At 43.2% G+C, this 14488-nt stretch overlaps 1 protein-coding gene across 1 annotated transcript; it reads right to left on the minus strand.

Annotated features, from left to right (window-relative positions):
* Positions 1-448: 448 nt before the first annotated feature.
* On the minus strand, positions 449-10924 carry LOC310879009 (interferon-induced very large GTPase 1-like; the record flags this gene model as incomplete). The annotated part of the gene is made up of 5 exons (XM_083793425.1): positions 10807-10924; positions 9821-10081; positions 8196-8370; positions 7564-7601; positions 449-5146 (listed from the first exon to the last, which is right to left on the minus strand). The coding sequence occupies exons 2-5, from the start codon at positions 10037-10039 to the stop codon at positions 449-451; spliced, it is 5130 nt and encodes a 1709-aa protein (XP_083649551.1). The 5' UTR covers positions 10040-10081; positions 10807-10924.
* Between the last annotated feature and the right edge of the window lie 3564 nt (positions 10925-14488).

Here is a 14488-nt window from a genome sequence, read left to right on the forward strand (position 1 = left end):
ATTGTTATTGGCTACTGTCTCCAGAGGCTTTGACCTCCCCCAGCGAGGTAGAGACAATGTTATTGGCTACTTTCTCCAGAGGCTGTGACCTCCCCAGCGGGGTAGAGACAATGTCTTTTAAATTGGACAATGGGCTGTCCACTCCCGTGGGGGGAGGAAGGGGTTGAGGGGTCAGTTTGACCGAAAACAAACGTGCAGAAAAAACAGTTGATTTGAATCGAATATTTACGAAAGGTCATGGAAGGGGAACCTTCTGAGAGCTTCATGTACAAAGATAAGATAAAGATAAAGATAAAGATAAAGATAAGATAAAGATAATCAACTTAAAAATCTCAAAATGGGTCAGAAAGACCTCAAAGACATTCAAGTGTTAAGAGTCATCAAACGATGGTATCGGATTGTGTCACTTTGAAGAGGGTTGTGAATGTTTCAAGTCACAGACTACAGACTACATCTCCTCCAAGCTTTCAATAGCTTCCTCTCGGGTGATCTCTCTCCATTCTTGTGGAATCGTTTCGCTGCTCGCAAACTTTTTGCCATAATTCTTCTCCAGTTCCTCTTGAAATTCACACACAAACCACTTCCAGTATGGCAATTTTGATTCATCAGGCGTGATCTTCCAGTTGGCATACTCTGGGCCAGCTTTTCGATACTCCTTGTATGGAAAGCTCTCCGTTTTTGAGACGTTGAAACCATCATCACCTCCAACCTCTGTCGTGCAGAAAGTAACACAAAGTATCGGTTCGTCTTTAAGGGACCATCCGCAAATTCCTGGCGAGCGATGAAAACGGACGTTGTGATCGTCGGGACTGTGATCCTCAAGGGTGTTGGTGCAAATGGCGTGACAGAACGGACACTGTGCCCAGCAACACTTGCACAAATGGTCGATTAGAATTTGATCCGGCCTCACACGGACATCCTCCGTGTTGATCGAGAGGCTGTTTAGATCCACCATCATGGAACGCAGACCTTTCTTGATCTCATCTTTAAGAAAATCAAATTGGTGTATGTCATTGAGGTTTTCGTAGCAGTTTGTGTCAAATCTTAGATCGTCTTTTAACAGACTGGAAAACACCCCCAGCCACATTTCGGTGTCTCCGCTCAGCGTCGTGACTTTCTCTGTCGCGTCATGCACGGCTTGATCCAGAAGCTGGCACACGTCCTCCACGTGATTCTGCATGATACCGAGCACCTTGTCGTGATTGGTGGCGATGTATTCCTTCACCTCTTCTTTTATAAATGTCTCCACGTGTTTCCTTGGACTTGTGATGTAGTGCATGTAACTGTCAAAGTCAGCTCGCTCCGCCAGTGATCCTAAAACGTGTCTCTCCAAGTTCACCCTGTTCCCGCTGAAGGGAGGGAGACTACTCTTCATCTCTCCAGCCAAGCGAAGGGCAGTCTTGTCATAGACAGACTGAGTGGCAGACTCCTTCAGTTTGCTACAGAGCAGCTCACCGAGCACAGCGGCAGAAGAGTTTCCTTCACAATAGCCTCTGAACGCGTTGTAGTATTGCTCCTTTTTGTTTTCCAAATGAGTGAGTGGATCATTGTTGTTCTTGAATTCTTTGTGAGACTTGGAAAGACAACTCTCTGCAGCTTGAAACGCATGAAGTAAAAGGTCAACTTTAAACGCCGGTTTAAGGGCGTATGTCTTGTCTGAATCAAACTCTTTGACCTGGTTTATGACCTTCGTTGCTACTTCTTGCAAGTAACTGCTGTTGTAGCCTCTGGTTCCAACAGGTTTGCTCTCAATCAAGGCAACGGATTGATCCACAACATTGCGGATGAAGGTTCTAGCCTTTTGATAAGGAAGTAGGTCTGCACTAATCCCAATCCGGTTCAACCCTTTAGAGAACATGCTTTTAGGGCTTACATAAACTGAATAATTCCCTAGATTTGATAGGTTTTTGTAATTGCCACAGCTTCTGCGTTCATGATAGTGCTCAATGCCCATCTCCTGAAGGATAGAATCTACATCCTCTTGAATGTTGATCTCTTTTATGGAAGGAATATCAGCAGTGAATTCAGTAACCCAACCTTTCCAAAGAGCATCAAACGCCTTTTCTCGCTCCAGTTCTTCGCCTTTTAACTCGCCTGCGAGCTCTTTGCTCTTCTGTAGAAGCTTGTTCTCGTACACCGTCTTCTTATCATCCAGCTTCTTCCGAGCATCTCTCTGCTGAATAATATCCTGGAGCTTCTGTTTGGATCCTTTCACCAGGTCATCATGGAACTCTTTGATTTTGGTTTCAAATCGTCCTCTCCACTGAAGCAGTGCGTCTTTATCTTTAACGGCATCAAAGTGCTTCTTCATGTTCTGTACCACCTCTTTGAGAGTCTTGTTCATTCCTTTGACGAGCTCATCTTGAATCTTGTCAATGGTCTTTCCGTTATCGATCCAGGTGTGCAGTTGGTTTTCAGTGATCAACATGGATTGCCTCAAAGCAAAGGTCCACTTCCCATACTCCTCTTCAAGTGCTCTGTACACTGAAATTTCCCGTGTGTTTTTGAAACTGAACACAAAGTTTTCTTTCAGCAGGGCATTCCAGAGGTCTCCGATGGTGTATTTGAATTCTGACAGTGGAATTCCACAAGACTCTTTTGCTTTAGAGAGGATCACATCCTTCAGCTCTTGGATGCTCTCACTGTAGCCCGGGTTTGGAGGAGCCATGGGTGGACTGCCTTCCCACAGCTGGGCAAAGTATTTCACATCGGTTTCCACATCAAATGCAATGATATCACTGAAGAACTCTGCATTGACCACTTCCTCCTTGGCAGCTAGCTTGGTCATCTCATCAAGATCTTCTTGTAGTCGTCTCTTCCCCTCCTTGTTTTTGTTACCAGCCTCGATATCTGTGACATTCTGATGAACAAACATACAATTTGGAGTCATCTTAACCTGCTTCATCCTCATGAAGGCCTGAACGGCAATGTGAAGAATGTCTTGCATGTCAGACGTATTCTCTCCAAAGATGTTGATCAGAGTCATGTTTCCCAGGCCAATGACAAACGTTGCCAGTTCGTTGTCATGGTGATACGTATTCTTCCCCGCCAGCTCGAGAGCTCGCAGTCCTTCGGTGTCCACGACCAGGACGTAGTCGAACTGGAAGACCCGTTTCTCCTCTGACACTTTCACCAGCTGCATGAAGGCTCCTCTGGTGCACCTGCCGGCGCTCACCGCAAACTGCAATCCAAACATTGCGTTCAGCATGGTGGATTTGCCGCTGCTCTGGATGCCTAAAACTGACAAGACAAAAACCCTCTTGTCTCCCAGTGTCTTGACGACCTCGTCTAGAACACTGGTGATCCACGTTAAAGGCACGTGAGCTGCATCTCCATCCATCAGCTCCATTGGATGTCCTGCGATCATGAGCTCTGCAGCCAGCTTAGGGTATACAGAGTGTCCTTCTTTCTTTGGAGATGCATGAGCTTCGTACATTTGTCCCAGTTCCCTCAGGATGTGCTCAAATCCAACTGTCGCTGAATACAGTTTCTCGGAAATGTCTTCCAACTCCTTTTTCTTCTCCTTCAGCTGATCTGGTTTGTCACGCTTCTTTTTCAAAGCCAAGACCGCTGACCACTTTGCATCATAGTCCTGGTTGATTTGATAAAGATCGTCTGTTGAGAAGGTATCCAGTAAGATTCCAATCCATTTCAGGAAGTAACGCTTTTCATCCCCTTTCAGAGACTGCAGGTTTTGAACAAACAGCTTCATCAGCTCACTGGAGGATTTGTCTCGTTGTTCACTTCGTTTTTGCTCCATTTCCCTTTCTTTTTTAGATTTGTCTTTCTCCTTCTCGTCTCCTTGCAGACGGTATAGATCTTTATTGAGTTTGCACCACTCATGCCACATTTTGCCTTGGCATGGCAGAAATGTGTCTTTGATCTCTGAAAGCTTCTTTCCTTGAAGCAATGTCAGAATCTGCACAGCAGCAGATTTCCCTCTTTGGCAATCGGGTTCAGCTTCATCTGTTCTGATTCCAGAGACACTTGCCATGGTATCAAGCTGGAAGGATGCATGTGGTGTTGACAAAATCTTTCTGAGTATTGTTTTCAATTCTGTAGCCACATCCGACTGACTTCTACCCTTCAGACCCATTTTATATTTCCCTGATCCTATCTCAGCTGTAGCAGAGTCGTCGTCAGTTAGGAGACAAATGAGATGTGTTGGACGCTTGCGAAGGTCTGACAGAACTTTCCTACCTTTGTCACCTTTTCCCAGAGTAGGTACAAGGACAACGTTGACTGAAGCCTTGTTGATCAGTATCTCACGCTGTTCTTCGTGTAATACAGCATCTCCATGAAGGTTACAGAACGCAACACAGTCAGAGAAAGCATCATTGGCTTTTCCAGCAGGGCAATACCAGGCAATCTCTGCCATACCATCGATCAGGCAGTGAGATTTGGTGGCGCCTGGACAGTGCCTATGAAAGAACGTGCTGTGACGGTCATTGACTATGCTATTCATCAGCTGAGATTTAGATGACGACAAGGTGTCGGAGCCAAGACGGAAAAATGACACCATGGGTGTCTCAGCTTGACAGATGGGCATGTTCTTACTTGTGGTGGCACCTGATTTATCAGTCACCTTCCAGGCTTTTCTGAGTTGCCTAAAAGTCCATAAAGGACACTCGATATCCCCTGTGAACGGGTCTGGCACTAGCAACGGTAAGGCATACTGACACTGGGCTAGTTTAGTAATCATGTTCTGCCTGAGGAAGCTATCCGAGCAGTGAAACACTGCCATCTGAACGTCCATCGGATGGACGTGGCTCTGCTTCAGGCTGTGGCTCGTGTCTACATTGGAGCTGAATATGTCATCACAGTCGCTGTCTTCTGTGTCAACGTCATCAGCGAATTCAGTGGTTGCTGAATGCTTGTCCTCGGTACTGCCCACTGCTACTGGGATGTACCTGGCTCTGTGGTCTAGCATCAGCAACTTCTGAAGGAACGTGTGAGCTACGTCTTTCTCTGTTATTTCATCATGCGTCTTTATAGCAGGTTGAATTCTCAGAAAGTCAGCAGTGGTCAACTTATCCTTATAGTGGTGTTTGAGGTTAAGTCTAGAAAACAGTTCATCGACTTCACCAAGTTGCTCTTCTGGGATGATCTTCTCTGAATTCTTCACAGGTTTGTGTACTTTGCCAACCTTTAAATAGAACAATAAAACACATGGAAAACAAAGTTAATGCATGTACATATATGATGTTAAAGGTAGTGTAAGAGTGTTTGTTCAGTAACAGGAGTCTCCATGTCTCTGTTCAGTAACAGGAGTCTCCATGTCTCTATGATGTTAAAGGTAGTGTTCAGTAACAGGAGTCTCCATGTCTCTATGATGTTAAAGGTAGTGTTCAGTAACAGGAGTCTCCATGTCTCTATGATGTTAAAGGTAGTGTTCAGTAACAGGAGTCTCCATGTCTCTCCAGTGTTTTTTATTAAACAGAAAAAGCATTTTCAGGAACCAAAACCAAAACTGAGATACCAATTAATTTGTATCCAATCAGGATAGTCACCGAGTGGCGCGCTACGAGCTTGTAGGTCTGCTATTCTTTGAAAAATCGAAAATCGACTGACATAGAAACATAGCTTTTTCAGAAAACTGTCATTTGTAGAATCTGATCTCAGGTCAGAATGGGTTAAAACAGGTATAATTGTAAGTGATGACTCACAATTGGAACTGGAACACTATAAAACAAAATAAGCTCATGAATAGCTACTGTTGAGATGTGATCTATATTGTATGCTCTTATTCTGAAGTGACAAGTCCCTAACAGGAAGTGCCTACATATTAACGTGTGTGTATATATTGGCCCAATAAACACTGACGAGTGGATGATGTGAACTGACGCTGCCTACTTGTGTGTTATTGATTTCCTCTGTATATCAGACTAGCTCTATAGGCTATCTAGATTCTTCCTACACTGCAATGGTAGCTCTGCTAACAGCTACTCTCTCAATGGTAGCTCTGCTAACAGCTACTCTCTCAATGGTAGCTCTGCTAACAGCTACTCTCTCAATGGTAGCTCTGCTAACAGCTACTCTCTCAATGGTAGCTCTGCTAACAGCTACTCTCTCTATGGTAGCTCTGCTAACAGCTACTCTCTCAATGGTAGCTCTGCTAACAGCTACTCTCTCAATGGTAGCTCTGCTAACAGCTACTCTCTCAATGGTAGCTCTGCTAACAGCTACTCTCTCAATGGTAGCTCTGCTAACAGCTACTCTCTCAATGGTAGCTCTGCTAACAGCTACTCTCTCTATGGTAGCTCTGCTAACAGCTACTCTCTCAATGGTAGCTCTGCTAACAGCTACTCTCTCTATGGTAGCTCTGCTAACAGCTACTCTCTCTAGCCTGATTATCAGACTGTAGCTTTCTTGCAGTCCACTTAGAGAGTGGGCGGGGTCTTTGGGCTGGATCCAGGCTATAGAGCGGCGCAGTCCCTCCCCCTTTCAGAACAACGAACGGCCCAGGAAATGAAATGCAATGCATTCTGACCATAGGATTTTCTTTAAGTATTTATTTAAAGACAGTTACGCCGCGGACAAAGCCAACTCGGATCGTGACAAATCATGACAATGAACACAATGTTTTGGGGACGATCAAATAATTTATAAGAAGAAAAACAAAACAAATAGTGTTGTCTCCTGCCTTTATTTTCTTATTTCTAATGATTTGATCGGCCCAAAATATTGTGTTCATTGTCATGATTTGTCACGATCCGAGTTGGCTTTGTCCGCGGCGTAACCGTCTTTAAATAAATACTTTAAGAAATGCCTATGAGGAAAATGAACGGCAATTTCTTTTCCGGGTCTCTCGAGGGGGCGGGACTGCGCCGCTCTATAGAGCACCGAAGTCTGACGTCACTTTCAGTAGAGGGCGTCAGTCCCCAGGTTCATGTATTTGTTTAGTTGCATTGAAATCCCCATTGAGGCGATTTTAGGTCGCCTCATATAACTGTGTTTGAAAAATAAACATGTCACCCCGGCCGCTTCACTCATATGGATATGAAGAATCAACTGACTGAGAGAAAACGCTAATGTTACTGCTGCTGAATTAGATTAGATTTTCGCTAGAAGCAGACTGTATCATATATGAGTGACTGACTGTTGCAAACGATGCAGAGACACCTTCCTAACAATAACGCCGAGACAGCTTGTTTATTTTTGGACCACAACGCTTATAGTAGAATATATTAAGATCACCCCATGTTATTCTCCATAGAGAAATTACTTCCGCGAACCAGGGGAATCGTCGCGATGAGCGAGTTACGTCAGGACTTCGGTGCTCTATACTCTCTCCTGATTATGCTGAAATATTGTCACCTACCTGGAAATGATTTGTCCGTTTATTAAAGAGCTGGAGATACACGGCTGTTACTGAACAAACACTCTATAGCCTATAATGATTACGGTCGCAATATAGTGATTTAACCTTTTAACTAAAAACTTTTTTTTTTAACCAAAAAATATCACCCACTCTACATTTAAATCAATCAGATGTGATGCAAACAGTCCTAGAAGTCAGGACAACAAAATGCACTTAACTTAAAAAAAATAGAGATAACTTACACCGTCCTTGTTCTTGACCTTCTCTTTAATGGTGGAATCTGTTTGAATCAATAAGGATTAAACAAGGTTAAACCTATAGTAAGCGTCTTAATGTTGCTATAATAGTTAAAGTTACAGTATGTTGTGATTAAATGTTTTCCCGAAAGTCATTGCAAAAAGCAAATGCAAATATTTTCTGGATTTAAAGAGTACAGTCAGTTTAAATATTATATAATATATATTCTGGATTTAAAGAGTACAGTACAGTCAGTTTAAATATTCAAATATTGTCTGGATTTAAAGAGTACAGTCAGTTTAAATATATTCTGAATTTAAAGAGTACAGTCAGTTTAAATATATTCTGGATTTAAAGAGTACAGTCAGTTTAAATATATTCTGGATTTAAAGAGTACAGTCAGTTTATTATAATATATCTTATATATATATTATATATAACAGATTTAAAGAGTACAGTCAGTTTAAATATATTTAAAGAGTACAGTCAGTTTAAATATATTCTGGATTTAAAGAGTACAGTCAGTACAGTACAGTACAGTACAGTACAGTACAGTACAGTACAGTACAGTACAGTACAGTACAGTACAGTACAGTCAGTTTAAATCTTCAAGTATTGAAATTATGAATAATTGTACCTGTCTCACTTGTACCAGGATTAGTGCTGCTGGTCTTTGAAGACTTGTCTTCTTTTTCATCCTCCTTCTCTGAGCTTCCAGGACCATCCTCCTTCTCTGAGCTTCCAGGACCATCCTCCTTCTCTGAGCTTCCAGGACCATCCTCCTTCTCTGAGCTTCCAGGACCATCAGCTTTCTAAGAAAATGGAAAACATTCCACGTGTGAATGATTTGCAGAAACATCTGTAACTTTATTGTATAAGACAACATGGCAGACAGTCTGTCTTACAGAAACATCTGTAACTTTATTGTATAAGACAACATAGCAGACAGTCTGTCTTACAGAAACATCTGTAACTTTATTGTGTAAGACAACATGTCTTACTTGGCCCAGGAAATATACCGTTTGGACCTCAATGTTTGAAATGTGGAAAGAATGTGTTTCCCCATAATATTATTATCTGATCACTATATCATTCCATTTTAATTGGATACTTGGGGAGTGGTCGCACCCAACTCTAATTCTACCAATCAATGCTTCTCAATGGGAACGGAGCAAGTTTTTTTTATTTTTTTGCAGAAATCCGTGAAAGGCAACACTGAATTTAAAAAAAATGGTGGCAGGGCAAAAATGGGGAAATTTTGTGATTGACCTTATTTATTTTATTTAAACCTCATTAAGTCTGGGGCTCAGAAATGGTAAATTACAGACAAAATAAATGTTCACTTTAATTTGAAGGAGGGGTTATGATTGAAGGAGTGTGTTTTGTGCAAAACTAATGCTTCGAATGGATTCAGAATCATGAAAACCCCCTAGTTTGACATTAAAGCAAAAGGGAAGTTTTGCCTTACATAGGATGTTAATGGTAGGGTCACAAGAAACCCCTGTGGAAATAATTGCCCAATACGTTCAGCCGGTCAGCAAGTGGATTCATGAATGTATGAATATAGACAATATTTTAGGCCAATAAAAAATACTACATACCAAATTTCCCACCCGTCCATCTCGGCTGCCGGACTATGAAACAAAAACTGTTTGATAAATTCTGGAAACTCTCTATTACATCTTAAGTGTTTATATTCTTATCCACCTTGTGCATCCTCAGTTGGCATCCAATTCTCAGGATCAATTAACAAAACAGAGATTGAGGAGTACTATCATCGTTATGTTCTACTGCGTAACGCGTGTGTGTCGGTGCTGCGTAATACGCTAAACCCGATATTTGTTTAATGTGTTTATTTCGCCGAGTGGATTTGTCGCGGACCTGGTGACGAGGCCGTCGCGTTATGATGACGAAACCGGAAGTCTAGCCATGCTCTGGGCTGCTAGGGCTTCTGGGAAAATGAGTTAAATGCAAGTGATTAGTGAACGGGGTTTGTTTGGACTACAACGTGCTGTGCAGGCTGTTTTCGTTTTGCATCATAATGGTCGCATGTTTTTCTCTTCAACAACAAACCATGGGACTATTTTCCGCCGGGTTTTCGTGAATCAAAGCTGCAAATACTTCACTTTACTAAGGTAATAGATCAATCCCAGCAGCCTAGGTGGTCTGCTTATGTTAATCTAAAGCCCTTAAAGTGTTAATGTTATTATTATTATTGAAACATCCAGCTAGTTCAGTGCCAACAAAGACAAGTAAGTATACCGTATATGTCGGATACAGGCCCTTCAGGTCGTCCTCTTCCTCGTCCGTCTCTTCCCTGGCAGGTAAGGAGGTGGACGGCACGTTCTCCGTCCCACAGATCTCCAGCAGGTTGATGTCCAGGTCTTCCCATTCCAACTCATCCAACTCAGCCAGCAGCTCATCCTCGTCGAACTCCTCTGTCTCTCCGAAGCCCTCAGGTTCTGCGATGCCATCAGACATCACAGAGATTGCCTGAGCCAGCTGCTGTTGCTCGGTTATGTCCTGCATGGACATTATAACCACAGAGCAGTGAGTTGACAGATAGACATGCTGTTGCTCGGTTATGTCCTGCATGGACATTATAAGCACAGAGCAGTGAGTTGACAGATAGACACAACATCATGACGAGAGATACAGCAGAAACGTACAGTAGTGTCGTTTATCTTTCATCTGCACCAAATGGTTTAAATAAATCTAACAACAACACAATAAGAGTCACATACTGTTATATGATTAACTCGTAGGAAGTGGAAATAATGAAACAGCACAACTAGTGTGTGTGTGTTAGAGAAATATTTGTTTCTTTTCTTGTAAAGCTGCGGCTGTGCAGGACTGGGGTGGTGTTTGTGTTTGTGTTGGAGCACATCAGTGCGGCCGCACAGTTCATATTCAGCCTCTTCCAGAGAGAGATGGAGACACTACACAACACTGCTGCAGGTCTGTGTGTGTGCATGCGTGTCTCTCTCTCTCTCTCTCTCTCTCTCTCTCTCTCTCTCTCTACGTGGGCTAACTGATTGTACTGCTGGTGATGCATAGCCTACATAATGCCGAATGGAGAGGTGTTAAAAAAAAGCCTTGAATGTTGCGCTGGGCAGGCTCAGGCTGCCTGTCACGGTGCAAGGAGCAGTGTGTGTGTGTGTGTGTGTATGTGGTTGTGCGTGCGCACGTGTTTACATGATGCTACAGTAGCTCGTAAATAACTTAAGTCATTATTAGGCCAATTATACCCGAATATCGTCCGTCTCTTTCCTGGCAGGTAAGGAGGTGGACGGCACGTTCTCTGTCCCACCACAGATCTCCAGCAGGTTCTCGTCCGGCTTTTCCCGTTCCAACTCATCCAACTCAGCCAGCAGCTCATCCTCGGCGAACTCCTCTGTCTCTCCGAAGCCCTCAGGTTCTGCGATGCCATCAGACATCACAGAGATTGCCTGAGCCAGCTGCTGTTGCTCGGTTATGTCCTGCATGGACATTATAAGCACAGAGCAGTGAGTTGACAGATAGACACAACATCATGACGAGAGATACAGCAGAAACGTGTCGTTTATCTTTCATCTGCACCAAATGGTTTAAATAAATCTATCTGTGTGTGTGTGTGTGTGTGTGTGTGTGTGTGTGTGTGTGTGTGTGTGTGTGTGTGTGTGTGTGTGTGTGTGTGTGTGTGTGTGTGTGTGCGTGTGTGGTTGTGCGTGCGCATGTGTGTACATGATGCTGCGGTGTTAGGTCCTAAATAAGTCATTAGTAGGCCAATTATACCCCTCAGCCCCTGGTATAAATACCCTTCAGCCCCTGGTATAAATACCCTTCAGCCCCTGGTATAAATACCTTTCAGCCCCTGGTATAAATACCCTTCAGCCCCTGGTATAAATACCTTTCAGCCCCTGGTATAAATACCCTTCAGCCCCTGGTATAAATACCCTTCAGCCCCTGGTATAAATACCCTCCAGCCCCTGGTATAAATACCCTCCAGCCCCTGGTATAAATACCCTCCAGCCCCTGGTATAAATACCCTCCAGCGGCCGATGGTGGACAGTTTCTCATCGATCTGTCTCAGCTGCTTCTCGTAGGTCTTCTTCCTTTGCAAGGCCTGCAGAGCCGCCCGTCTGTTCTTGGTGCCGTTCTTCTTCGCGGTGAGCAGTTCAGCGTCCATCTTTTGTTCTAGAAACTCCCCTTTCTTCGTCAGCATCTCCTCCATCTCCCGCATCTTCTGGATGTCTTCTTGTCGACCTGGTCCCTTTCCTCCTTTATCGCCTCCGCCAAACATCTTAGCGAACAAAGACATATCTGAGGCAAAACCTAGGAAATACGCGTGGGGAAAAAATAATAAGTTACAATGGGTTTAGGAAGGAGGCGTGTCTGATACAATGAATATCAATTATCTGGGTTTAGGAAGGAGGCGTGTCTGATACAATGAATATCAACTATCTGGGTTTAGGAAGGAGGCGTGTCTGATACAATGAATATCAACTATCTATACTGAATCTCCCCCCCCCCAGGTACGTTTATATACAGACGTTGCACTAGGTGGCGTCATATCCCAGGTCTGTATATATACGTACCCCAACCTATAGAGCGTCCAGTCCCTCCCCCTTTCAGAACAACGAGTGGCCCAGGAAATGGTTCTCCATTCATTTTGTCCGCGGCGTAAACGTCTTTAAATAATATACTTTCTGAAAAGTCTATGAGGAAAATGAATGGGGATTTCTTTTCCGGGTCTCTCGAGGGGGCGGGACTGCGACGCTCTATACTCCGTCTATATGATGGTTGAGGCCTATGGAAGCTTTCAACGTTGGTCCGGTCCGGTACCAAACTCCATATTTTAAACGCGTATGGTGGCACCGGGAACTGGGAATTATAGAGTTAAAAACCATCTGTGCTGAAACACAAAAGCCCTGAGTAGATGTTGAAATAATCCTGTAAGCTTCTGTCTCCAACTTTAACTTCAATTTCCTCTCGTAGGACTATAGTAAATAATAATAAAGAAATCACAGTAAAATGTTGTACAGAAAATATATACAGTATATAGACTGAGCGTAGCAGCCCCGCCCCCCGAGAGAGACCCGGAAAATAATTCCCCGTTCATTTTCCTCATAGACTTTTCAGAAAGCATTTATTTAAAGACGTTTTTACGCCGCGGACAAAGACAACTCTTTATTTAAAGACGTTTTTACGCCGCGGACAAAGACAACTCTTTATTTAAAGACGTTTTTACGCCGCGGACAAAGACAACTCTTTATTTAAAGACGTTTTTACACCGCGGACAAAGACAACTCTTTATTTAAAGACGTTTTACGCCGCGGACAAAGACAACTCTTTATTTAAAGACGTTTTTACGCCGCGGACAAAGACAACTCTTTATTTAAAGACGTTTTTACGCCGCGGACAAAGACAACTCTTTATTTAAAGACGTTTTTACGCCGCGGACAAAGACAACTCTTTATTTAAAGACGTTTACGCCGCGGACAAAGACAACTCTTGTCGTGACAAAACCATGACAGCAAACACAATTTCCTGGGCGCTCTGATTTAATGGATTAAATAACCCCGGGCGATTAACGTGTTAATTAACTTGTGTAACATTGAAGTACTGACCTGGTGAATATTGTGCCTGAAGCTCTTCTCATCTCTCAGCTTCAGCATCGACAGCTTTGAGAAAGAAAACAGGACTGTTTTTAACTGTTTTGTTTTGGTATTCTTAACACATCTGGGAACTCCTTTTGGTGTTTTATGCATTACGTTATACTTAAGCTATTTTTGAAAAATCTTGAAAATATGGCGCAAATCTTCGAATACATTATTCTTTCAGAGTGAAGGTTTTTAACTCAAATCTTTGCTTCAGGGGGAGGTCCCTGGAACAACATATTTTCAGATGGGGGTCGGCGGCCAAATGCAGATAATTCCGGGCTCCAACAGGTTGAGAACCACTAGTTTTTTTCAGAAAACGGTCAGGATTTAGATGACATTGGTAGAATCGTCCTAAAATGGGTTAAACTGTGTATAATGTGATGAAGTTCAATGGATAAGTTTACACCTTGATGGCCATTCCCTCATCACTTACACACTAAATGGACGAGCTGAGTTGTCGGTACCCGGATTTGAACCCATGACCTTGTGGTCCGAAGGCAGGATCTCTACCGACTGAGCTATGCAGACACAGTCAGTTATTCCATTGTTCCACTGTAACATCATTCAGTGTTTTGGTAACACGTGTACAGTATGTACTCATTTTGGGCATGTCATTATATATACTACAGTGTGTTTAGCTGTAATTTTTTTCACATACAAACTTCTCTTCAACTGGGATTTCAGATAATGGTCCATAGATTGTGTGTACAACGTTTCACGCAAATCTCTCAAAGATTCAGGCAGAAAATCAGGTATAAGTGTTTTTAATCTGCTCAAAGTGGCGGAAAATCTGAGGGTGGATCTTAAATGGTGCATTTTTTATATAGAGCCTTTATCCGAGGCGCTTTACATAGACTGTGCATTACATTCACCCATTCACACACCTTTACATAGATTGTGCATTACATTCACCCATTCACACACCTTTACATAGATTGTGCATTACATTCACCCATTCACACACCTTTACATAGATTGTGCATTACATTCACCCATTCACACACCTTTACATAGATTGTGCATTACATTCACCCATGCACACACACATTCATACACCGATTGCGGCGGAAGCCATGCAAGGCACCAACCAGCACATCGGGAGCAATCTGGGGTTCAGTGTCTTGCCCAAGGACACTTCGACATGTAGACAGGAGGAGCCGGGATTCGAACCGCCGACCCATGGATCATTGGACGACCTGCTCTACCTCTTGAACCACAGTCGCCCCTCTTACTGGTCAAAGTGACAGATGTGTTCCCCATGAGTCAAGGAACACCAACAAGTGCCATG

The sequence above is a fragment of the Protomyctophum parallelum genome (assembly GCF_964188405.1).
Source record: "Protomyctophum parallelum genome assembly, chromosome: 21".
In the NCBI taxonomy this organism is placed as follows: Eukaryota; Metazoa; Chordata; class Actinopteri; order Myctophiformes; family Myctophidae; genus Protomyctophum; species Protomyctophum parallelum.